The 24,629-nt window shown below is 42.3% G+C and overlaps 1 protein-coding gene across 1 annotated transcript in view; it reads left to right on the top strand.

The window, feature by feature from the left end:
• The first annotated feature begins 383 nt into the window (after nucleotides 1–383).
• LOC142312151 (melanopsin-B-like) overlaps nucleotides 384–24,629 on the top strand; it is a 353,734-nt gene continuing 329,488 nt past the window's right edge. The window contains exon 1 of the mRNA XM_075351056.1: nucleotides 384–558. Within this exon, the coding sequence (XP_075207171.1) occupies nucleotides 544–558 (15 nt within the window). The 5' untranslated portion in view covers nucleotides 384–543. The remainder of the gene's footprint in view (nucleotides 559–24,629) is intronic.

Here is a 24,629-nt window from a genome sequence, read left to right as displayed (position 1 = left end):
AGATTTACTATTCATGCACAACAAATAAACAGCTTTGTGACTTTTGCTACAGTTACGATATAATAAGTGTCACTCAATTTCCCAAAAACAGATATATCGAAAAAAAATAAATATGTTCAAAAAGTATCATACGACTTTATATAAATGATACATATTTAGTTACAAGCATCAATATATTGACAATAATGTGGATTGTGTTTGTTTCTAAAACCCTACACAAAATATTGCGAGCCATGAAACATGACATGTCCAGAATAACAATTTTCAAGCAATAATCCACCTATCTAAGGAGCCCACTCCTCCTCCAGCTCATTGAAGACTAGATGTGTCTCCCAGTAGTCACAGGGCTGTGTTCATGGTGAGGTGAGGGGGGAGTAGGGAGGTCTCATTTCTGCTGCTGATGCTGCTGCTGTTGAGTACCATGTGCTGAGACAGAGGGAAAGATACAGCTCTCGGCTCACTACAGGGAGAGAGCCCCCCCATTCCACCTAGGGGCCAACCTGCCACATCCACAGCACAAGCACTGCTGTTATAGACAGGAGCATGGCAGAGCTGGAGGTAAGGATCTTCTGCAAATATCTTTATTCTTGGGATGTAAGATTTTTTTATAGTCTTTATAAGGATTCTAATAGTATTTCACAATGACATATTGCCCGGAGGGCAGTTGGGGGGAAGCTCAGGTGATCCGGTCTAGGAATCAGCTACGACACTATTTAGAACATCTGTCATTTGTATTGAGGATCGAATAATCTGAACGGACGTTACAGCGATCAACACTGCAGAAGCTCACTGCTTTTTTTTCTTTAATGCTGATGAACTTTTGAAGGTTGTAACGCTATGTCTGCGGTTGCTTGCTGGGCATGTATTTGGGATTCTAATATCAGAATTAAAGGATACCCAATCTTTACAGAATGTAGATTGTTTTAGATACACAGTCACCACAAATATCATCATTGCAAAAGCATATACACCTATAATTAATTAAAATGTATTCACAGTCGGGTGCAACTTGTCCTCAATGTTAGAAGCTAATTGTCCTGTTTCATAAATGGTTGTTTAGAGTCAATGTAAATACGTAGTGTGATTTCCTGTAGTAAAGGGCCTATTGAATCACAAAAGCAGTGAAATAAAAATAATATTGCCTGTGCATAAAAGTGGATTGTTTGGCTGTGGTTTTCATCTGGTACTCAAATGAGGTTTACCAGAGGAACACAGTACTTAGCATGTCACTATGCAATACATTCTAGGCACTTGTTCTTTTGTCTAAGTACATAGTCTTTTGTGTAAGTACATATTGTGGTCTGATCTTAGTGCACTGAAGTTCCCAGTATGATTGCGATATTGCGTTTATATTATATATAGTACCGTGCAAAACCTTTTAGGAAGATATGGAAAAAAGGATAAAAAAACCCCTTTTAATCAGGTATGGAAAAAATACTTAAAAACAATAGTCGTGTTAATAGTTTATTTTGTCAATTGACGGGAACCTGTTATTTGATTCATGCTGGCCAAACCACAGGCATCATGAATGAAAACCTGGCTGTATGATGGCAGACAGTTATATATTTCTCTGAAATGCTTCAATATTTCAGACTAAATATAGTTAGAAGATCCGGCCAGGGATCATAGATGAAGATGAGACTAGTCCAATACCACCCCCTGCCAAGCTTTCCCTGCACCCCCATAGTTGATTGACAGGCCTCACCCATACCTGTCAAATTTGAAAGACTATATGTATATAGTGTACATACATTTACATATATACACACATATATCATCTATCTATCAATCTATCTATATATATACTCGGATCCGGGGTCTGCTGTGGCTCGAGGGTCTCCGGACCTGGGGGCTCGCGGCCACTTCAAATGCAAAGGGGGTATTTACAAGGGATAGGAGTTTGTGACACCACTTATGGTTTGCGGTAAGGTGAGTACCGCCGCTGCCGATGGGAGTACCCGGGGGAGATGGAGTGGGGCAGCCAGATGACATTCCCTTCACGGGTAGGAGATGCCCCGGGACTCTGGATGATGGAGGTGTAGGTGAGCGTGGTGCAGATTGGAAGCAGGGGAGGACAGTGTACTCACTCAGGCAGTGTTGGTAGTAATGCGACCACAAAGCAGACTCTTACACAAAGGTAAAACAAATCTCTGGGTGCCACTGCCACTTCAAGGAAGCTCGTCCGGGAATCCGCTCCCTTTGGTATTGCTGATGATCTGTACCTTGCCTCCATGCACTGTATTCTAGATGTTCTGAGTGACCCCTATGCTTGAAGCTGTCAGGGTCCCGCTCCCCACTGTTAAGTAGGGAAACTGTGCTCTCGATGGCTGACACTTTGGATTTCAATGGGCCGCATAAGCTGGAAAGCCCTATCGCCCTCACTGTGTTGATGCCTTCGATCTTTGAGCTCTTGGGGAAAGTTCATAAAGAGACTATCCTCCACAGGTTAATTATCAGGTTGCGTGAAGTTACTCCCTGATCTAGGGTCCAGTACCCCGCCGTGCTCGGTACTGGTTCGGTTACTAGGTACTCTGGTGCCAACCGTTCCCCAAAACTAATCCTGGCACCTTTCTCCAATCAACTGCGACTGGGTCTCCGACTCCTTCGCATAAAAGGTCCTGAAACAGAGGAGTTTGTACTCTTCCCTGGTCTGATGAAGTGTGATACAGTTAGGTCCAGAAATATTTGGACAGTGACACAAGTTTTGTTATTTTAGCTGTTTACAAAAACATGTTCAGAAATACAATTATATATATAATATGGGCTGAAAGTGCACACTCCCAGCTGCAATATGAGAGTTTTCACATCCAAATCGGAGAAAGGGTTTAGGAATCATAGCTCTGTAATGCATAGCCTCCTCTTTTTCAAGGGACCAAAAGTAATGGGACAAGGGACTCTAAGGGCTGCAATTAACTCTGAAGGCGTCTCCCTCGTTAACCTGTAATCAATGAAGTAGTTAAAAGGTCTGGGGTTGATTACAGGTGTGTGGTTTTTCAATTTGGAAGCTGTTGCTGTGACCAGACAACATGCGGTCTAAGGAACTCTCAATTGAGGTGAAGCAGAACATCCTGAGGCTGAAAAAAAAGAAAAAATCCATCAGAGAGATAGCAGACATGCTTGGAGTAGCAAAATCAACAGTCGGGTACATTCTGAGAAAAAAGGAATTGACTGGTGAGCTTGGGAACTCAAAAAGGCCTGGGCATCCACGGATGACAACAGTGGTGGATGATCGCCGCATACTATCTTTGGTGAAGAAGAACCCGTTCACAACATCAACTGAAGTCCAGAACACTCTCAGTGAAGTAGGTCTCTAAGTCTCTAAGTCAACAGTAAAGAGAAGACTCCATGAAAGTAAATACAAAGGGTTCACATCTAGATGCAAACCATTCATCAATTCCAAAAATAGACAGGCCAGAGTTAAATTTGCTGAAAAACACCTCATGAAGCCAGCTCAGTTCTGGAAAAGTATTCTATGGACAGATGAGACAAAGCTCAACCTGTACCAGAATGATGGGAAGAAAAAAGTTTGGAGAAGAAAGGGAATGGCACATGATGCAAGGCACACCACATCCTCTGTAAAACATGATGGAGGCAACGTGATGGCATGGGCATGCATGGCTTTCAATGGCACTGGGTCACTTGTGTTTATTGATGACATAACAGCAGACAAGAGTAGCTGGATGAATTCTGAAGTGTACCGGGATATACTTTCAGCCCAGATTCAGCCAAATGCCGCAAAGTTGATCGGACGGCGCTTCATAGTACAGATGGACAATGACCCCAAGCATACAGCCAAAGCTACCCAGAAGTTCATGAGTGCAAAAAAGTGGAACATTCTGCAATGGCCAAGTCAATCACCAGATCTTAACCCAATTGAGCATGCATTTCACTTGCTCAAATCCAGACTTAAGACGGAAAGACCCACGAACAAGCAAGACCTGAAGGCTGCGGCTGTAAAGGCCTGGCAAAGCATTAAGAAGGAGGAAACCCAGCGTTTGGTGATGTCCATGGGTTCCAGACTTAAGGCAGTGATTGCCTCCAAAGGATTCGCAACAAAATATTGAAAATAAAAATATTTTGTTTGGGTTTGGTTTATTTGTCCAATTACTTTTGACCTCCTAAAATGTGGAGTGTTTGTAAAGAAATGTGTACAATTCCTACAATTTCTATCAGATATTTTTGTTCAAACCTTCAAATTAAACGTTACAATCTGCACTTGAATTCTGTTGTAGAGGTTTCATTTCAAATCCAATGTGGTGGCATGCAGAGCCTAAGTCGCGAAAATTGTGTCACTGTCCAAATATTTCTGGACCTAACTGTATATACAAGATGTGAAACGCGCGTTACCCTGTCAGGAGGGACTTCAGATCTTCTGGTAATGCACTTTTGGCATTTTAACTTTTGGTGACATTCTGTATTGAGATTTTTTGACCGGTATTTAGCCCAATTTGTGCTATGTGGATAACTATCTGTGCACTTCTACTATATACCCTGTGATCACTTTTTGATTATACTTGGTCTGCTTGTATATGTATGTGCCAATGTCTCCTTTGTCTTTGTACTAAATTGTCTTTGAATCATGTGTATGACTTTTTTATCTATGATCTAATAAACTTGTTATACAATTTTTGCATTTAATCAACTATTATTCTCCTGCTTTTCCTGCATGCTGCAGTGGATTGCAAAATGAACAACATGGGTTTCTATACAAGATTCCCTATGTCAATTTTCAGTGCGTTTAGCACTTGTTAAGTACAGTGATTTGATTGTGTCTTACCAGCTCTTATGGATCTTTCTGCTGTTTTATACATTTATGTGTATCTATATATATATATGTCTACATATATATATCTATATATATACACGCGCACAATTGTATATGTATATATTTTTTGCATATACAGTATGTGTATATATATATATATATATATATATATATATATATATATATATATATGGCCTTTTATCTATACTTTTTCGAGAGAAAAGTATACCTGACTGCAATCATCATGCAGCAAAGCTCTGATTCATGATGCCTGTGGTTTGCACAACATGATTCAAGTGACAAGTTTTCTTTAGCAAAATGCAAATTGAATGAGCCAAAGAGAAATTTAAATGAAATTGATATTTGGTGTTATTACTCTTTGCCAAAGCAACTGTGTTTTTAATCATTATTTCATAAATCAATAGCACACATGAAAATAAGAAACGTTGTAATAGATCTGATCAGAGAAATCTGTTTCTTTCGGGACGGATCGTTCATTGTCAAAATTCTAAATCCATGGTTAAAATGTGTATTCATTGTAGACAGATTTTTGCATTATTGAGATAGGAGATGACAGTTGCTGCTGTGAAGATTTGATATGGATGGGAGGAGGGAGGAAGAAGTAGGAGCTAGAGTACTCCTCTCCTTTTCCTTCTACATGGGACCCTATCCTAGATAAGATTCTATCAAAAAAGGTCACCTTGCCACCGTTGATGGGCATACAAGAATTGGCCAGTTTTTGAGTGAATAACATTTATTTTTCTAAATATATGCTATATAGCATTAATGCAGTTTAAATTTCATATATTTCATGTTTGCCTATCTCTTGGCGCTTACACAGTGCTTCTGTATCCCTTTTGTTTGTGTTTTGTAGGGAATCTTGTCAATCACAACTGTCATTTCTTGTCAGTAAAGTGAAAATCTGTCTACAATGAATATTGATTTTACCTGGAAAATGACAATATTTAAAATTCATTATCAGTCTTAGCGGAGATAAAAGTCGATTTATCTGATAAGATATATCGCAAAATTTCTTATTGTCATGTGTACTGTTGATTTACAAAATAAAAATTAAACTAATGGATACTCTTTAAAGGAACTTAGCAGGAAGGTTGTTCCAAGCATTTTGGAGATCTAACCACATTTTGTGGATGTAATTTTGTGAAAATCCTTCTTTTTCTTCATATGACCAAGGATCAGACGTGATGGTGAGATCAGGACTCTGTGGGGGCCATCTTTATGATGAAGATAGATCTTAATGCCATTGGTTGTATGTTTGCGGTCATTGTTCTGCTGCTGAAAAAAAAACAAAAACAAAAACATTGGAATTGCATGATAGATAATATTGGGGGACACCAAGAAATGGGCAACATTAAGGGCCAAATATGCTATTAATACTTAGTGCAGCAGATAATACACGTTTTGCTTACTTCCACATAAAATTGGAAGATGTCTAGAAGTTCAATAAGCTCAGAAATGTCAGCGACCAATGGAACCCAGCTACATTACTGTTTGGAAAAATCTAGCCATGGTCTTTATGGAAGAATTGCAACTAAAAAGCCTAACCTTCGACATGGAAATATGGCCCAAAATCATACGAACTGAAGTGCTAAAAAATGGCAGCAGGTGATCTGGATTGATGAGTAATAATGTGAAATATCTCACTGTAACAGAAGGCAGTTTGTTCACTAAATGGCCAAAGAGTGGCATAATAATAAGTGTTTGTGTGGCACCCTGGACAAGCCAGGACGTCACAGCTACTGCAACAACACACCCACACCCCGGTTAGGCACATCAGTCACACACAAATCCTTGCTGCCTCCCTCCAGGGGCTGATGTCCACACCAGGTGGGGTGGAGCCAGGCGGTTGGCTCCACCCACCGAGGAGTTCACAGTCCTGGAGGCGGGAAAGGACAAGAGTGCAGTTAAGGAGAGTGAAAGGGAAGGAGTAAGAAAGTGGTAGTAGAGGAGCAGACTGACCGTGTCCGGGTACATGGCCCGGGCACATACAGCAAGGTTGGCAGACGGTGGTGACCGTCTGCAGGAGGGGCCGATCGACGTGGAACTGTAGGACCGGGGACGGGCGGTGGCCCGCCGGTACCGAACTGGAGAGCGAAGAGAAGCCAGCACCATTCGGCAGGGCCTATGGACCCCGACCAGGCTTGGAGTCCCTGTTAAACCGGTCAAATCCGTTAGCGACGGGAACCTCCGGGGTTTCCCAGCAGCAAAGACCCAATTGAAGGCAACCGCTCAACCGTGAAGGGAAATACAGCCACCGCCAAGGCTACAGTTCCCAGGGCCAGAGCCTGCGGGCAAAAGGGGCTCCCACGGCATCTACCCACACTGGGGAGCGGGTTACCGGTGGGAAGCCATCGGGGCCGAAAACACACTACAGGTGCAGGGAAAGGCAGTCACCGCCAACCTACTGGGAGTGATCACCGCAGCCGTCTGCGGAACCCGTCCATCCAGCCGTTTGTTTTACCAGAGACTCCGTGTACTTTACTGGCTGAGTGAGTACCACAGTGCCGTCTGGCACCGCGCTGCCCCCGTGACCCTGCACCTCACCAAACCCTGCCATCCGCATTCCAGTCACCTCACCGGGCCCCAGGACCACCCAAAACCCCCTTACCCACGGAGGTGAGAGAAACATCTCGGTTGCTCCCTGTCATCACTCCCGGGATCCCCGTCCAGAGCAGCGGTGGTGTCCCAACCTCACCACAAACCGTGGGTGGCGTCACGAACTGACTTCCCAAACCCCCAAAACTATCCCCTTTCACTCACGGGCGAGGAGCGCCGCTCGAGTCCCCGGATCCGGCCCACCGCTCGAGCCACCGAGCAGCGAGCAGCAGGCTGCGGCAGCGCCGGACCCAAGCGCCAGCGAGAGCGCAGCAGCGATGGCCCCCTCCCCGCCCGCGACATTTGCAGGCAACAGTGAAGCATGGGGGATGATCTTTGCAAGTTTGCGGAGGAATTTCAGTAAATGGAGTTGGGAATTTGGTCAAGACTATGTGTCTTCAATATTGAGAAATACAGGCAGATACTTATCTATTATGCATTTTCAGTGAGACACAACAACCCAAACATACAGCTGTCATTAAAACCTATCTTCAGCATAAAGAAGAACAGGAGTTCTGTAAGCTATAATATGATACCCACAGAGTCCCGATCTCAATCTAATCAAGCCTGTCCGGAATAACATAAAGAGGGAGAAAGATTTGCACAGTCCTACATTTACAGAAGATCTATGGTTAGTTCTCCAAGATATTTGTAACAATCTCCCTTCCGAGTCCCTTCAAAAACTCTGTGGAAGTGTACCTTGAAGAATTGCTGCTGTTTTGATGGCAAAGGGTGGTCATCACAACAAATATTGATTTGATTTACATTTCTGTTTTTCTCATTCACTTTGTAATTTGCTATTTATTACATTAGGTATTAAGGGAATGTGCACTCTTTCAGTATTTAGATGCAGAAATTTTTGGACCATTTTTGTATTTCTTGGCAGGAAAAACACAGCTGACAAAATGTGCGCTTTCGATGTCAATGCAGTTTTGATGCATTTTTAAATGTGCTTTTTCATCTGTGTTTTTCTAAAATTTTTAGACAGCACTAAATGTAATCCTCCTTTGTCCTCCAGCCAATTCAATAACGATCCCTGGTCCATGACGTATTGCCTGTGACCGAACCACTCGGGGATCAGCAATTGTGGGAAATGCCCCGGAGTCACAAAATCCAATAACTCTCTGTCCATGCATGACTTCCTGCAATTGATTACTTTGATGGTAAGAGGAACTCAGGGCTGTGGCTCGCACCCCATAAACCCCTAGTGGTCGATCACAAGTGTCTGAGCCATTAGGCAAGTCAACTTAAGGGTTGAGACCTCTTCCCCCATTGTATTTGGCTGTAGAGAATGAACAGGTCGATTTGGTGCAAGGTCATTCCTCAATCGACCAGGAGGGCAAGTGTTTTGCAAATGCCCAGGGTGCCCACATCGATAACATCTGCACTGTGTCGTACTCCTTCCAATGTGCATTCTGGAGAAGGCAGTAGGAGAACCTGGTGACAGAGGCCGGAGGCCATACACTCCATCAGGGGCATCTATGGTACAGGGGTCAGCGGTACACTCCAGTGGAGGTGGTGGTTACTTTTCCTCAGGTGGGATGGAGTTCACAAAATGTACTGGATGAGATGGAGGTGCATGGAGGTCCCTCTGAGTCCTTGCAGGACAACTGGATTGCAAGTGCCCAGGTTGCCCGCATCTATAACAACTCCTCTCTGTGATTCCGTGGTCGGGACTGTTGGGGCCCAGAATTGTGAGACGTGGATGTCATCGACTTGCAGCTGCGTGGAGGGGCAGATATAACTGGAGAGGGCTGGGGAGCAGGAGCAGGCTGTGGCTTATTGTCCAGAAGCCCCCTCCATTGCGGTTGGATAGTAAAGGCCTCATGAGCCAGGGCTGCAGCTCTATCCAAGGTGTGCGGCGTGCGCTCTCTGACCCATTCCCTTATTTCTGAGGGGCACTTGTAAAGAAATTGTTCTATAAGAAATACCTGTATAATGTATTCCACAGTGAAGGCGTCTTCCACTTCCAGCCATCTCCGACATGCCTGGGACATTTTATGGGCATACATCCTAAACGATCCCCCTGTCATGCATGGGAGGTCTCGGAATTGTGCCCTATGTAAGTCTGGGGTGATAGCATAATATTCCAGGATAGTCCGCTTTACAATGTTGTAATCCCGGTTCTGCTGTAAGTCAATGGTGCGATAAGCCTCTGCCAGGCTTCCGTTCAGGAGTCCCACTAACAAACGCATCCAGCCAGAGTGGAGCACCTCTATCACGGCACAAGGCTGCTCAAAGTTCTTGAAGAACCCCTCCATATCTCCGGAAGCCTCATCAAATGGCTTGAAGTCAGCCTGGGTGATCCGTACAGGCTCCCGGATCACTGGGTTTACACTCCAACTCACATTACTCCCTCCGTCAGACTCCATTGCTTCTTGTCTCTGCTGTGCTCTGCGACCAGCCTCCTACTTATACTCCTGAGATACACATGGGCCCAGAATTGCCATCTCTTCTTCGAACCACCCCACCCACTGACTTTTTGGGCAGGGATCCTCGTCTCCAGTGCTTGACTGTCAGACATCTGGGAGAAAGTGGATTGGCTTGCACCCACCAGTAGGTCAATTAAGGCCCCTTTATCCAGTCCCTGGTAGCTCAGGCCCAGATCTCTGGCTCGATAATGTAGACTGGATGCAGTCCAGTTTCTGTACTCCCTCTGTGGGTGGATCTCCGTTGGGCTGGGCTCTGTTGATCCCACCGCTGCCACCAGTTGTGATGGGATCTTTCTCCCATAGCACACAATCAACAGAGAGAGATGGCTGTACAATCCAAAGAGCATTTATTCCAAGCAAATCAAACGGTCCATAACATAATTCACCATACAGAGGATAAAAAACACGAATATAGTCCAGTAAGCGATAAATGTCCAGATCTCTTTGAGGAGCCACACCTTCAGCTCTGATTATCAATCTTCATCCTTCTCTCTTCAAGTTCTCCAACAGACTGACAAATCCCACAGGTAAGCAGAGAGTTTATAGTAGGTGGATCCCAGGCCCCCTTCCCCAGACTTAGGGTACCTTCACACTTTAGTGATGCCGCAGCGATCCCACCAGCGATCTGACCTGGTCAGAATCGCTGCTGCATCGCTACAAGGTCGCTGGTGAGCTGTCAAACAGGCAGGTCTCACCAGCGACCAGTGACCAGCCCCCAGCCAGCAGCGACGTGCAAGCGACGCTGCGCTTGCACGGAGCCGGTGTCTGGAAGCTGCGGACACTGGTAACTAAGGTAAACATCGGGTATGGTTACCCGATGTTTACCTTAGTTACCAGCGCACACCGCTTAGCTTAGCGTGTGCAGGGAGCAGGAGCCGGCACTGGCAGCGTGAGAGCTGCAGAGGCTGGTAACGAAGGTAAATATCGGGTAACCACCTTGGTTACCCGATGTTTACCTTAGTTACAGCTTACCGCAGGCTGTCAGATGCCGGCTCCTGCACCTGCACATTCAGGATTGTTGCTCTCTCGCTGTCACACACAGCGATGTGTGCTTATCAGCGGGAGAGCAACAATAAAAAAACGAACCAGGGCTGTGTGTAACGAGCAGCGATCTCACAGCAGGGGCCAGATCGCTGCTCAGTGTCACACACAGCGAGATCGCTAATGAGGTCACAAAAACCGTGACTCAGCAGCGATCTCAGTAGCGATCTCGCTGTGTGTGAAGCACCCCTTAGGGACAGGAACACTACAGGGGGTAATTACCTACAGACAATGCAAGGTACACACAAGTCATTCAAATAATGGACAGTGAACCAAGCATAAAATATGAACCTACACAACATGATACACAGTACACCATATCGCACAATCACAGGTGAGCTGACTTTTTCTTTATGTAATTGAAACATAAAGGACACAGCCACATTCTGTAAGTGCCAAAATATATGCGAATATTAAACAAATGAAATTTGAATTGCATGACTGCTATCCAATATGTAAAGCCGAGTGTATTTGTGTATGTATGTATGTATGTATGTGTCTATGTTCACTAAAGGAATCCGCACCGTCGCATTTACAATCACGAAATTTTGCACCGCCACCTCATTTGACTCAGGGAACGCCATAAACTATGTTTTGAGAGGAAAATTAACCCCACGCTTTACAGTGTTTCGCCAACAAACCTACTTACAATAAAGTCAATGGAGGTGGGAGCTACAAATCAATAATAGGAGCGCTGATTGGTTGCTATAGGCAATGAAGGACATTCTTAGAATAAGAAACTTATGTGTCAGTTAATATGATTGCAGTGGAGAGACGAATGGAGAGACAGAGTTAGAGACAGACAGACACAGATAGAGACACAGACAGAGTCATTCAAAGAGAGACAGAGAGAGGAACAGACAGACAGAGAGACAGACAGACACAGACAAAGAGACAGAGACAGACAGAGAGAGATAGACAGACACAGACAGACAGAGACACACAGATAGAGAGACAGAGAAAGACAGACAGGGACAGAGAGAGAGACAGAGACAGACAGAGAGAGAGAGACAGACAGGCAGACACAGACAGAGAGACAGACAGACAGAGACAGACAAAGGGACAGAGAGAGAAAGAGGCAGAGAGAGAGACAGACAGAGACAGACAGAGAGAGATAGACAGACAGAGACACATAGACAGAGACACACAGAACGAGACACACAGACAGAGAGACAGAGAAATACATAGACAGGGACAGAGAGATAGACAGAGACAGACAGAGAGAAACAGACTGATGTTGACAGGAAGACAGAGGGAGACAGACAGAGAGAGACAGAAAGACCTTTAGTTACTATCACGGCCAACGCCGGGTACTGCAGGGAGTATTACATATACTTATAAAAATGAAGGTACTTAGTGCATCAATTAGCCAATTTATGAGAGCCCATTAGCTGTGGCAAAGCATCCTTCTTTGACGGTACTCTAAACTAATATCATGCCTCTCCAGGGCAAAAAGCATACAAGTCTATGGGCAGGTAAGATCCAACATTTCCAAAAATTAGCCTTAGGCTTATGGGAGGAGTGCTCAGTCATACAGAGAGGCAGTAACAGACCTCCAATGGTTAATAAAACAACTTACTAGCACCTCCAAACAGAATAAAGCAAGTATGAACAAGTGCAAACTGATAGGACTGCATAATATGCAAATAAGAGTTACATAGTTACATAGGTAAAAAAAGACTTAGGTCCATCTAGTTCAACCTTCTTCCAACAATACATTTCATCACTAAATCATTTATAACCGACAATGTTGTGTGTACTGAGGAAATCATCCAGCTCTTTTTTAAAAGCTGTTATAGTGTCTGCCATTACTACCTCTTGTGGTAGGGCCATACACAGTCTGACTGCTCTAACTGTAAAGAACCTTTCCTATTTAGCTGTCGGAATCGCTTTTCTTCCACTTGCAGTGAGTTCCCCATGGTCAATAGTATTGTCTTTGGAAGGAATAAGTCATGTGCCAGATCTCCTCTGAGATATCTTTTTTCTAAGCTGAACAAGTCCAACCTTTTCAACCTCTCATCAAATGGGAGGCCTTCTATTCCTTGCAATAATCTAGTTGCCCACCTTTGAGCTGACTCTAACTTCTGAATGGGAAGAGAATATAGCAGCACTCTGCTTCTGGCATGATTCTAGGTTAAGGTCTCATCAATAAAGGATGCCTTAACGAGGCTGATGGGCTCTCGTGATTTGACCAATTAATGCGTTAAGTACCTTCATTGTTGTAAATATATTTCATTTAGCAGTAATGCAATTCAAATGTCATATGTTCAATATTTTACATTTATCTTGGCACTTATAGAGTGCTGCTGTATCCTCTTATTTGTATAATATGCAGTCATAGAGCTTGCACCTGTTCACATTTGATTTATTCTGTTTGGTGCTCCTAGTCAGTTTTTTAGTTTTTATAAATAGATAGGTACTAGAGAGATAGATGGAGAGATGGATCGATATGTAGTACATAGAAATAGATAGATAGATAGATAGACTTTATACAATTGCACCATTTTATGACATTTTATGACATTTTATACAATTGCATCACCTAGTGTATTGCATTTAGAGCTTACTGTACAGCTTTCTATAATGAGGAACCAAATAAATAAATAAATGAAAAAAAAATACATGCGGTCCCCCCATTTTTGGAAACTAGCAAAAATAAAGCACCCAGCTGTGAGCTTATATTGTCAGGCTGGGAGGATCCATGGTTATTGAGCACTTCCCAACTTAAAAGTATCAGCTCGCAGCCACCCCAAAAATGGAACATCACAAAGTGCTTCAATTTTGGCGCTTCCTCTTGTCTCTTCCTGACTGTCCAGTTGCTTTGACAATCAAGGTAATGGTTTTTGGGGTTGATGTCAGCTGTGTAGTGTCCAAAAACACAGCTGACATCAAGCTCTGCTATTAGTAATAGAGAGGTGACTATCACCAACAACCATTACTAGTTCAGTAATAAAAAGTTTTAAAAAAGACACACCCAAAAATACTTTATTGAAATAATCCCTTACTGACACTTTTCCTGGTTCAACACTTTATTATAAAAAAAATTCCACTCAGGTCTTGTGTAGTCCAGCAAACTGACGTAGTCCGCCAAATTTGTCATAGTATACAAATGGAAGTCTGAAAAAAAAGAGAAAAAATACAATACAATTAATAAAGAAAATAAAATCACTAGCAGGTCCTATGTAGTCTATGGAATATGAAGTAGGCCACAAATGCAAACCTTAAAAAAAAGGCTTGATGTCAGCGGTGTTTTTGCACAATAAACAACTGACATCAATCCAAGATTTCATTATTACAATTGCCAAATCACCAAGGAAATCATGAAGAACGCAATAATTGGAGTACCTAATGTGAAATTCCACTTCTGGGGTGGCTGCGGGCTGGTATTTTTAGGCTGGAAAGGGCTCAATAATCATGGACCTTCCCAGCTTGATAACAGCTGTCTGCTTTAAATTTGCTGGTTACCAAAAATATGGGGACATCACTTAGTTTTTTTCATTTAAATATTTATTTATGTGGTTAATAGAATGCTCTACAAGTTATCTATCTAGCTAGCTATCTTTGTCTTTCAATGTTTATCTACTATTTATCTATATAATCTATCTAGAGTTCCTTTAGTTATCACCCATTCATTTTTTGGTTCAAAAAACAGTACAAAAACATAGCAATCACTTTTATATCTGCCTTTTATAGCATTTTTAATAGTCAATGGGTGACAAGACAGTGTTAAAATGTTGAAAAAACTGACATGTTACAGATTATTTTCTGCACCAAATCTGCAAGGTACAAATAAGGACGTGTGCACAACACTTCAGGATTCTCTTTGACTTTGATGGTATCAGGATTCCATTCAGGTTTTGTGACAAATCTGTACTAAATAAATGCATCAAAAAAAGTGATAAAAATGTAACGTACCCACACCCTGACACTTCTATCTTTTAAAGTATTTTTACTTTGCAGCATTTTCTCCATACCTGTTTAAAAGCATTTTATAGTACTGTATATAAAATATAAACATTTAATTACGATACCTTTGATAATTCGAGTTACTTGGCAGTATAGACAAAAGAAGAAAATGGTCCAAGTATGGAAGGAAAAAAAATGATGTTCTGAATTGATAAATCTCTGGAGATCACATGACAATGTTGAATTTTCATAGCACAAATGTGATTTAATATTGGGGAAAATATACACCACAATGGGGATCCGTTTGACAATATATTTATTGCCTGAAATGTATTATGTAGATGTCGCACAAGGTATTTCTGATGTAACTGGATTCTTTTTTGTGTGGCACATTCTGAAGTTTATTGCTGGTTAAATGTCTTAGGTTAGATATCATTTAAGGACTATAAAATATATTTTATAATTGCCTTCTATTAGCAGGGATGTAACTCCTGGCATTGTTTGCAATTTATAGAAAAAAAAGCGTTGATATATATGTGATAAATATCTCTGGATTTGTATTAGACAATATAACAATGAAGTGCTCCAGAGTACATAATTATTGGATGTATCTATATACTCAAACATTTTCCCAGTTATATATAGAGTATGTTGTTAATAAATGACTCTATTGTGGACTATTCTTCAAGAAACAGAAAATTCCTTGGTTACAGTATGAAGAAATCATGTGTGTATGTGACCTTTTGAGTGACATTAATTAAGGAAAGAACTGAAATTATACAAAATGTTGATAATACATTTTGACGCTTTCTAGACTATTGTAAAGGTTTAGATGTTTTCTTCTAAAGTTGTATTGTGTATGCTGCTGTATTCTCTGTAAACATGGTTGTAGCTGTAGTTTCAGGCTGATTTTATAATTAAGGTGTACTTCTCACATAGCGAGATTGCTAGCGAGATCGCTGCTGAGACCTCTTTAGCGATCTCGCTGTGTGTGACACTGAGCAGCGATCTGGCCCCTGCTGTGAAATCGCTGCTCGTACACACTGCTCTGGTTCACTTTTTTGGACATTGCTCTCCCGCTGTGAAGCACACATCGCTGTGTTTGACAGCGAGAGAGCAACGATCTGAATGTGCAGGGAGCAGGGAGCCGGCTTTTGGCAGCCTGCAGTAAGCTGTAACCAAGGTAAATATCGGGTAACCAAGCGAAGTGCTTTGATTGGTTACCCGATATTTACCTTGGTTACTAGCATCCGCCGCTCTCAGGCTGCCAGTGACGGCTCCCTGCACACGTAGCCGGACATCGGGTAAATAAGCAAAGTGGTTTGCTTATTAACTCGATGTGTACTCTGGCTACGAGTGCAGGGAGCCAGCGCTAAGCGGTGTGCGCTGGTAACCAAGATAAATATCGGGTAACCAAGAGCTTGGTTACCCGATATTTACCTTAGTTACCAAGTGCAGCATCGCTTCCAGACGTCGCTGGGGGCTGGGGGCTAGTCACTGGTCGCTGGTGAGATCTGCCTGATTGACAGCTCACCAGCGACCATGTAGCGACGCACCAGCGATCCTGACCAGGTCAAATCGCTGGTGGGATCGCTGGAGCATCGCTAAAGAATAGATTAAAAACCAGAATGTTGTGAAAGTTTTGATACATGTCTAAAAATAAAATGCTGTTTTTATTGTTTTAAGTGTTGAAGATTATGATATGTCATTAGCACTTAATTGCGTTATGTTGCAAATCCGACAAGGAAAATCTACTGAGTTTAATATATAGATATGAATCTGAAAGTAAAGAAATGGTTTGTGTGCTTTGTACAGATTAGGCCCAATTCATCATTTGCCATTTACTGAAGGTATTTCATTTTTATGTATTTTGGCATTTTCTGTTTTTCATTTGTGCCAATTTTTAAAAAAATGGTACATGAAGATTTGTGAATTTGGTAGAAAATCAAATATGCTCCTTTTTTTGCCTTCAACCAGTTTTTGCGTTTTCTTAGCACCCTAAGTTGCAAAGCTTTTGAAAGTTGCAAAAATGCACGAAATTGAAAACTCATCCAGAAGCCATAGTAAGGTAGGGGAGTGGAGTGTTATGTGACAAAAGATTGTGACCTTTGGTAAAAGTCATATTTAAGGAATTTGTCTAAAACATCTGGAAAAGCAAAGTTGTCGAGGAAAAAGAAAAGACTTAAAGAATGAGAACTTAAAAAGTGGATCAAAGACAGAGAAAATAACGTCCAAATACCGAAGCTGCTAGAAAGAAGCAAATTGCTTTAGAAAATTGGTGAAACAGAATGTCACGCTGTACTCTAAGAAGTCCTACCGCAGTACAGCGTAGTAATGTGGTAAGGAGAAGATTCCTAAAACTACCTGAGAAGGTAGTTAGCAGGTAAACCACTAGAGGGCGGTAGAGTGGAGAAAATCTATGAGCAGAGTATTCCCTAGCAGAGGTAATACTAGTCAAGCCCACTAGATTGCAGTAGAATTGTCAGAACGTCATATCACAACATGAGGTCTTGTAAATACACAGGGGCAAAGTCAAAACGTAGTCAGGTGGAAGCAAGGAGTCGGTAGCCGGGATGTCAGAACTCAGAAGTGGGGAAGAATGGGAAGAGGACAGGAACAGGATCAAGCTAAGCAGACGAGGAATGAACAGGGAGACATTGGGAGAGACACTAACAGGATGGGAACAGAGAACAGAGGTCAACAACAGGTCAGGTGAACACAGAGGTCAGGAGAGGGCAGTGCAGTCAACAGGTCACTCACAAGCAGAATGCAGCAGAGCCGGAAATATCACTGGCATAGTTCCAGAGAAGCAGTGCCCTAATATAGTGGCCTGACCTCCAGAACGAGGCAGGAAGGATTAACCCCTAACGTGGCCTGCATCAGAGATGTGAAGCTAAAAAAGGCTCAGCTGCAGCTGAGCCAGGAGTAAATCATGACACAGCAATGATTAATCTGATTTCTTTTCATTGAGGTATACTTCAACTTAAAATAACAAGTTGAACAATTGAATTGTTATTTTCTGTCCATTTGTGAAATCAAAAACTACATTGCGCTGTCTAGGATGTCTTTGGCTGGGTTCACCGATAACATTTGTGTGCTGTGTACACAATAAGGTTTTACACTGTTTGATATGTCTCTCCTGGGAAAATAGCACAGCCATTAACCATATCACAAATCCATGGTCATTCTTGGTGAAATAAGTGTGCTTTTGTGGAGAGATAATTGGCCCCACAGCACAGTGCAACCTACGGACACAGCTTTTTCATCAGTTGTTGAGGGATATCATTAAAACTATCAAAAGAAGTAAACTATGCTTTTACTAAAACCATAATAATCAATATCGTATTTGAATCTGTAAGTATTGTGCATACGGAAACTTATTGTATAGCCATAGGACCACTCTATAAGTGTGTCACTATGTGGGAAAGGAATGAAGTTGGCACATCTTTCAGCTCCTCGGGTGTCAGGGTTCAGGAGATGTACTCCAGCCACTGGTTGAAGTACAATTCTTTATAATTTAAGCCACGTTTGTAGCATAAATTATAATGAATCTGTTAAGCTGTCTATGATTATGTCTCTTCCAGTTAGCTCTAGCCACTTTTCAAAAAGATGCTGGAACTAGCATAAAACTGCCAAATGTCACAAAGTTTTTGCTGAAGTATATATTGTGCAGAAATTTGTAACTTTTTAAACCCAGTTTTCGTAAAATGCTTGAAGAATTCCCCTATAAGTATCACACTAGAAAACATATAACCTCTGTAGGTCATATAGATAACCTAAAGTTATTACCTGTTTGTGTATATAAGTTACCATGAGCATATGGATTTCATATCCTTTTAATCATTTTAAGCTATATTTTTATTTTTACTGAGTCCTTCTGCCTATTTTTATTGTCCATTGGCAAATTTGCACCAAGCAAGGGTTCTTTAAATAAGCACTTCCATGAAAGTTTTTATCCTCTTTATACATTGCAATCATCCTATTATATAGCACTGTGTACATAAAATTACTGATGGGTGAACCCGGCGGGTCCAACCAAATTAAAAAAAAACCTGGTTCAGGCACAAAATTAATCCCAGATATCTGCCTGGACGCCAAATGGTGGTAAAAAGGGCTAGTGAGATTACAGCAGGCGCATAATACTTACCAGTCTTCACTCAACTATAACACTGCTTCCGGGACCGCTCATGATCCCTCTTGATGCTGCTCCATGTCCCCGCTTCATCTGTGAGTCTTTCTCCTGTTCTGTAGACCTCAGGGCTAAATTTTTCAACAAAATGGAGAGCGGTAGTGCAGGTAGATCATGTCTCCTTGCTCTGCCACAGAGTTTATCTGTAAAAGCACGCTGCACACACAGAGTTTACAGTACCATAGCTGCAGGTGGATCCTGTGATCGTGTGGCTCAGGGCAACCGCTCCCTCTATCCCCCAGTAGTTACAGTACAGCTGCAGAGCATCCAAAAGAAATAGCAAGCAGGGAAGAATGCTATTTTGGTTTGCTGTACTGCAGTAAACCGAGACCAGTATTCAGCTCATTGGATGGAGGTGTTCATTGATATACACATTGACAGCCATGTGGAATAATATTATGTAAGACATTTTCATAACCTTTCAATGGAACATTTTTTTCCACATATGGGCACCTAGGTTGCCCCTCCTTACTGATGCAGTATTGTTTCTGTGGTATTTGTAACACGCTCCGCCCCCACTAAAGAGTTCACCATGACATGGCAATGGGCCTCACACAGTCCGACTGTTAAACTAAGAACCTCATGATCAGTTTTGTAAATATTTTCTTAGCAACATGTACTGTATATTGATGTAAAAGTTTTGGTTGCACATTCCATTCTACAGCTACAGCACAAAGACTTTTTTTTTACTTAATGATGATATACAATAAAAACTAATATTGTGGTAATATGTTAGCCACAGAAATGTATGAAAAAATGTTATGCTTAAAAGAGACAAAATATTCTAAGGCGGGCTTTGCACACTACGACATTGCAGGTGCGATGTCGGTGGGGTCAAATCGAAAGTGACGCGCATCCGGCGTCGCAGTCGATATCGTAGTGTGCAAATCCTTTTTGATACGATTAACGAGCGCAAAAGCGTCGTTATTGTATCATTGGTGTGGGGTCCGACATTTTCATAATGCCGGTGCAGCGACAGGTACGATGTTGTTCATCATTCCTGTGGCAGCACACATCGCTATGTATGAAGCCACAGGAGCGAGGAACATCTCCTACCTGCGTCCCGGCTGCAATGCAGAAGGACGGAGTTGGGCGGGATGTTTACATCCTGCTCATCTCCGCCCCTCCGCTGCTATTGGCTGCCTGCCGTGTGACGTCGATGTGATGCCGCACGACCCGCCCCCTTAGGAAGGAGGCGGTTCGCCGGCCAGAGCGATGTCGCAGGACAGGTAAGTGCATGTGAAGCTGGCGTAGCGATAATGTTCGCTACGCCAGCAATCACAAGATATCGCTGCTGCGACGGGGGCGGGGACTATCGCGCTCGACATCGCAGCATCGGCTTGTGATGTCGCAGCGTGTAAAGTACCCCTAAGAGTGATAGCAATAAAGGTATCATCCTTACAATATTTAGTCTTTTTTGGTCATAAATATTTACATATAATTAATGTTAAGAAATAAAAATATTTTTGCTAGTACCTTTTTGTCCATCCATGTTCTGATCAATCACAGTCAGTTAGCGTTCGAATTTAGATGATGTATTGTTGTGTTGAAAATTGCTTTAGGTGGAAAAAACATGTCTGCATGCAGATGATGCTTTCCTGGAGGATTAGTGCTCCTTGTAAGAAACCCTCCCAGAAGCTGTGCCGCTAGGACATTTTATATGCAGCATCCAGACTTTTCAGTGACACATTGAAAGGCAGGAGAGATTTGGAACTGTTGAATTATTGATGTAGTGTTTAAGCAAAATTTAAATTTAATTAAAAAGCTTTTCTAGATTTGTATATTGTTATGCATCCAAAGTAGGATTAAATTTACCGCCCCAAAAAATTGAGTCTCATTTTCTTCACATAACATAAACTGTGACCTAAATTTCATGTACTTACAAAATTCAGTTGGCTTCACATGGGTGTTCATTCATTCCTCTTCTTCACAATATCTACTACATTTTTCTCAAACCTAAAAGCTGATTAGCCTATCATGAGACCTTATTTCTGAGTAACAGTGAACCATTGGACAAAGTTTTCACTCCTTCAGAAAGAGGTAATTTCCCTAGACTTCCAATTAAATATTTTCTAAAAAAAAAAAAAAAAAAAGAAACAGACATTAATGGGAATGTCAGTTGGATCAACTTCCTATATGCACATGTAGGTCATAGGAATCTGAATATAATGGTACCTTGAGATCTGTGATCTGATGTCTTATTACAGAGGAATCCACATTTTTCTTTTTTCTGGGCCACTGCTAAGGATCCGGGGGCCCTGTCCAGATTGCCCTCATTATGATGTTTTCTTAACCACCATTGGAGGTGCAGATCTCCTGACAGGGAGTCTTCCTGGATCTCAGCTGCCAGCAATACAGAATGACAGCACAGCTTAAGGGCAGGGTAGCTCCCGTTACCTTTCGTCAACCAGCACCAATGCCATGACACCATCAGCCGACACTGGTGCAATAATGTCATCGCACCAGCATATACTGTACACACTGAGCACAAGTAGTGGAGATGCAGGAGATTGTATGGAGACGTAAATATTAAAAACTTTTTTTGTTTATAAAATGAATGAAATGGGAGCAGAAGAGAGGAAAGTATAATGATTTGAGGGTTGGAGTGGGAGAGAAGAAAATATAATTAGTGATAAACGAACTCGAACAGCAAAGACATCAGATGTAGTGTGTCCCCAAAAAATTAAAGAAAAAAACCTTGTCTTGCTCCGGAAGTGTTCTGTTGATGGCTGGCTGTATGTGGGTGATGAGCCAAACTGCCCAATCATTAATTTCCATTGGACTTCAGGTCAAGTCTGGGTCCCGAACGGAGCTTTATCTAAAGTCTGGATGAACCAGCTGAATTTAAACTTCAATGAGTCCTCTCATCTCTAATTATATTGAATTAAGGGTGGTGGGTAGGAGAGAAGAAGTTATAATCAATAGAGGGTGGGACTGGGAGAGAGATAATTATATAATAATGAATTGAGTTTGGGTGGGGGGAGGGGGCATGTAATTATAATAGACTGAAGTGTTATGTACTGTAATTGTAATGAATTGGGGGGAGAAAGTGGTGAACAATGGGGGCATTGAGGGCAAAGTAGAGTGGGAAGGTAATGAATTGGGGAAAAGAGTACAGTGGTTTATTTATATCATTCTTGGGTGGGGAAAGTGGCTGGTTATAGTTAATGGGGGACACAATAGTGGATTATAAGTTTGGAGAGGGGACATTATAATGAGGAGCAGTGTAGCAGGATAGTTTAGTGAGGTGCAGTATGAGGGGATGTTCTGTGCAGGAAGCACTGTGAGGAGCAATTATTTATTCAGGGAAGCAGCATGTTAGATATTTATGGGGCAGTATAATGATACTTTTCTTATTAAAGGCACCGTGTCGGGATATGATGCTGAAGGCGGAGAAAAGGAAAGTCCGGAACATGAAATTTTATGGCAGCTGAGCTACATGTAGACAAAAGAGATGGGAATGACTTAAATCAGAGAAGATGTCATCTATAAGGTACCTGCTTATAATTGTTTATTTGTGACACTACATACATCTTATCAGTACTGTGGTTACTATATGACCCGCAGTCTGATGATGACTACTAAATAACTCCAAGTGTCTCCTCACCATTGCTAAGTACATACTTGGATTTGTATAGGCATACAATATGATTCTATATGGGGCTGACCTGATATTATAATTGATCACTGTAGTGTTATACATGTACGGATTGTAGATTTGGCACTGCATTTATGTAAAGATAGTGTTTCTAGTGCTGCATTCATGTACTGACATAATGACAGTATTTCTGGTTGCTGCTTCCATGTACTGACAGTGTTTCTGGTACGACTACATGTGCTTATTGTAGTTCTGGCTCTGCAATCATGGACTGACAATGTTTTTTGTGCTGCATTCATGTACTGACAGTGATTCTGGTGCCACACTCATGTTGAAGGTGGTTCTGGTGTTGTACAGTCCCTGACAGAAGTTCTGTTGCTTATCCATGTTATGTAAATGAAAGCTTATAACTAGAGTTGAGCGCGGTTCGTGGTTCGTGGTTCTCCAGTTCGCGGCTCGAGTGATTTTGGGGGCTGTTCTAGATCGAACTAGAACTTGAGCTTTTTTGCAAAAGCTCGAAAGTTGTAGATACGTTCGAGAACGGTTCTAGCAGCAAAAAAAAACAGCTAATTCCTAGCTGGCTTTCCGCTGTAATAGTGTAAGTCACTCTGTAACTCACACTATTATGACATTTCAGTGTATAGTGTGCGGGAACAGCGCATTCAGATCACTGCTGTATGTATAATGGCGATCGCCTTTTTTTTTTTTTTCCTTGTCTTCCTTCCCTAAGCGCGCGCGTGTAGTGGGGAGGGCCAGCATGTCAGCCAATCCCAGACACACACACAGCTAAGTGGACTTTTAGCCAGAGAAGCAACGGCATGTGTGATAGGATGTCCATGTCACATGTCCCTGCATTATAAAAACGAGTATCTGCCCGTCCGGAAGCCATTATCTCTTCTGCGTCCTTAGTGTCAGACATCACTGGCGCAGCTCCTATCGCCGATACAGCTGTATTACGCTCCATACACAGCGCTGGACAGCTTAGGGATAGCACTTTCTATCAGTCCTTTTAAGGGCTCATACCGGCAGGGTCAGAGCCATAGGTGACAGGTCCTGAAAACAGAGTTTAACAGCTACACAAGATGACAGCGTCTGTGTAGCTAAGGCCAGGGATTTCCTCGCTGCATTTCCCCATTAGGAGGGATAGAAAGGCAGGCTTCCTTTCCTCTACCCAGAGACCCACAAACCTGCCACTGTACCCCCCTGCCCTTTGCATACTCCAACTCATTGTTACTAAGCCATTATACTAGCAAACACTGAGTGAACCTAGTGGCATCCTAAACGTGGCTATTGGACTTCTGTATAGTCCCAGTAGTGCAAAGATATTTGCAGCACGTCTGCCTGCATTGCACACTCCAACTCATTATAACTAAGCCATTATACTAGCAAACACTGAGTGAACCTAGTGGCATCCTAAACGTGGCTGTTGGACTTCTGTATAGTCCCACTAGTGCAAAGATATTTGCAGCACGTCTGCCTGCATTGCACACTCCAACTCATTATAACTAAGCCATTATACTAGCAAACACTGAGTGAACCTAGTGGCATCCTAAACGTGGCTGTTGGACTTCTGTATAGTCCCACTAGTGCAAAGATATTTGCAGCACGTCGCCTGCATTGCACACTCAAACTCATTGTTACTAAGCCATTATACTAGCAAACACTGAGTGAACTTAGTGGCATCCTAAACGTGGCTATTGGACTTCTGTATAGTCCCACTAGTGCAAAGATATTTGCAGCACGTCTGCCTGCATTGCACACTCAAACTCATTGTTACTAAGCCATTATACTAGCAAACACTGAGGAAACTTAGTGGCATCCTAAACGTGGCTGTTGGACTTCTGTATAGTCCCAGTAGTGCAAAGATATTTGCAGCACGTCTGCCTGCATTGCACACTCCATCTCATTATAACTAAGCCATTATACTAGCAAACACTGAGTGAACCTAGTGGCATCCTAAACGTGGCTGTTGGACTTCTGTATAGTCCCAGTAGTGCAAAGATATTTGCAGCACGTCTGCCTGCATTGCACACTCAAACTCATTATAACTAAGCCATTCTACTAGCAAACACTGAGTAAACC

This window comes from Anomaloglossus baeobatrachus, chromosome 1, assembly GCF_048569485.1.
Source record: "Anomaloglossus baeobatrachus isolate aAnoBae1 chromosome 1, aAnoBae1.hap1, whole genome shotgun sequence".
Lineage (NCBI taxonomy): Eukaryota > Metazoa > Chordata > Amphibia > Anura > Aromobatidae > Anomaloglossus > Anomaloglossus baeobatrachus.
Note: the sequence above shows the minus strand (reverse complement) of the source record. Positions and strands in the feature narration are given on the sequence as shown.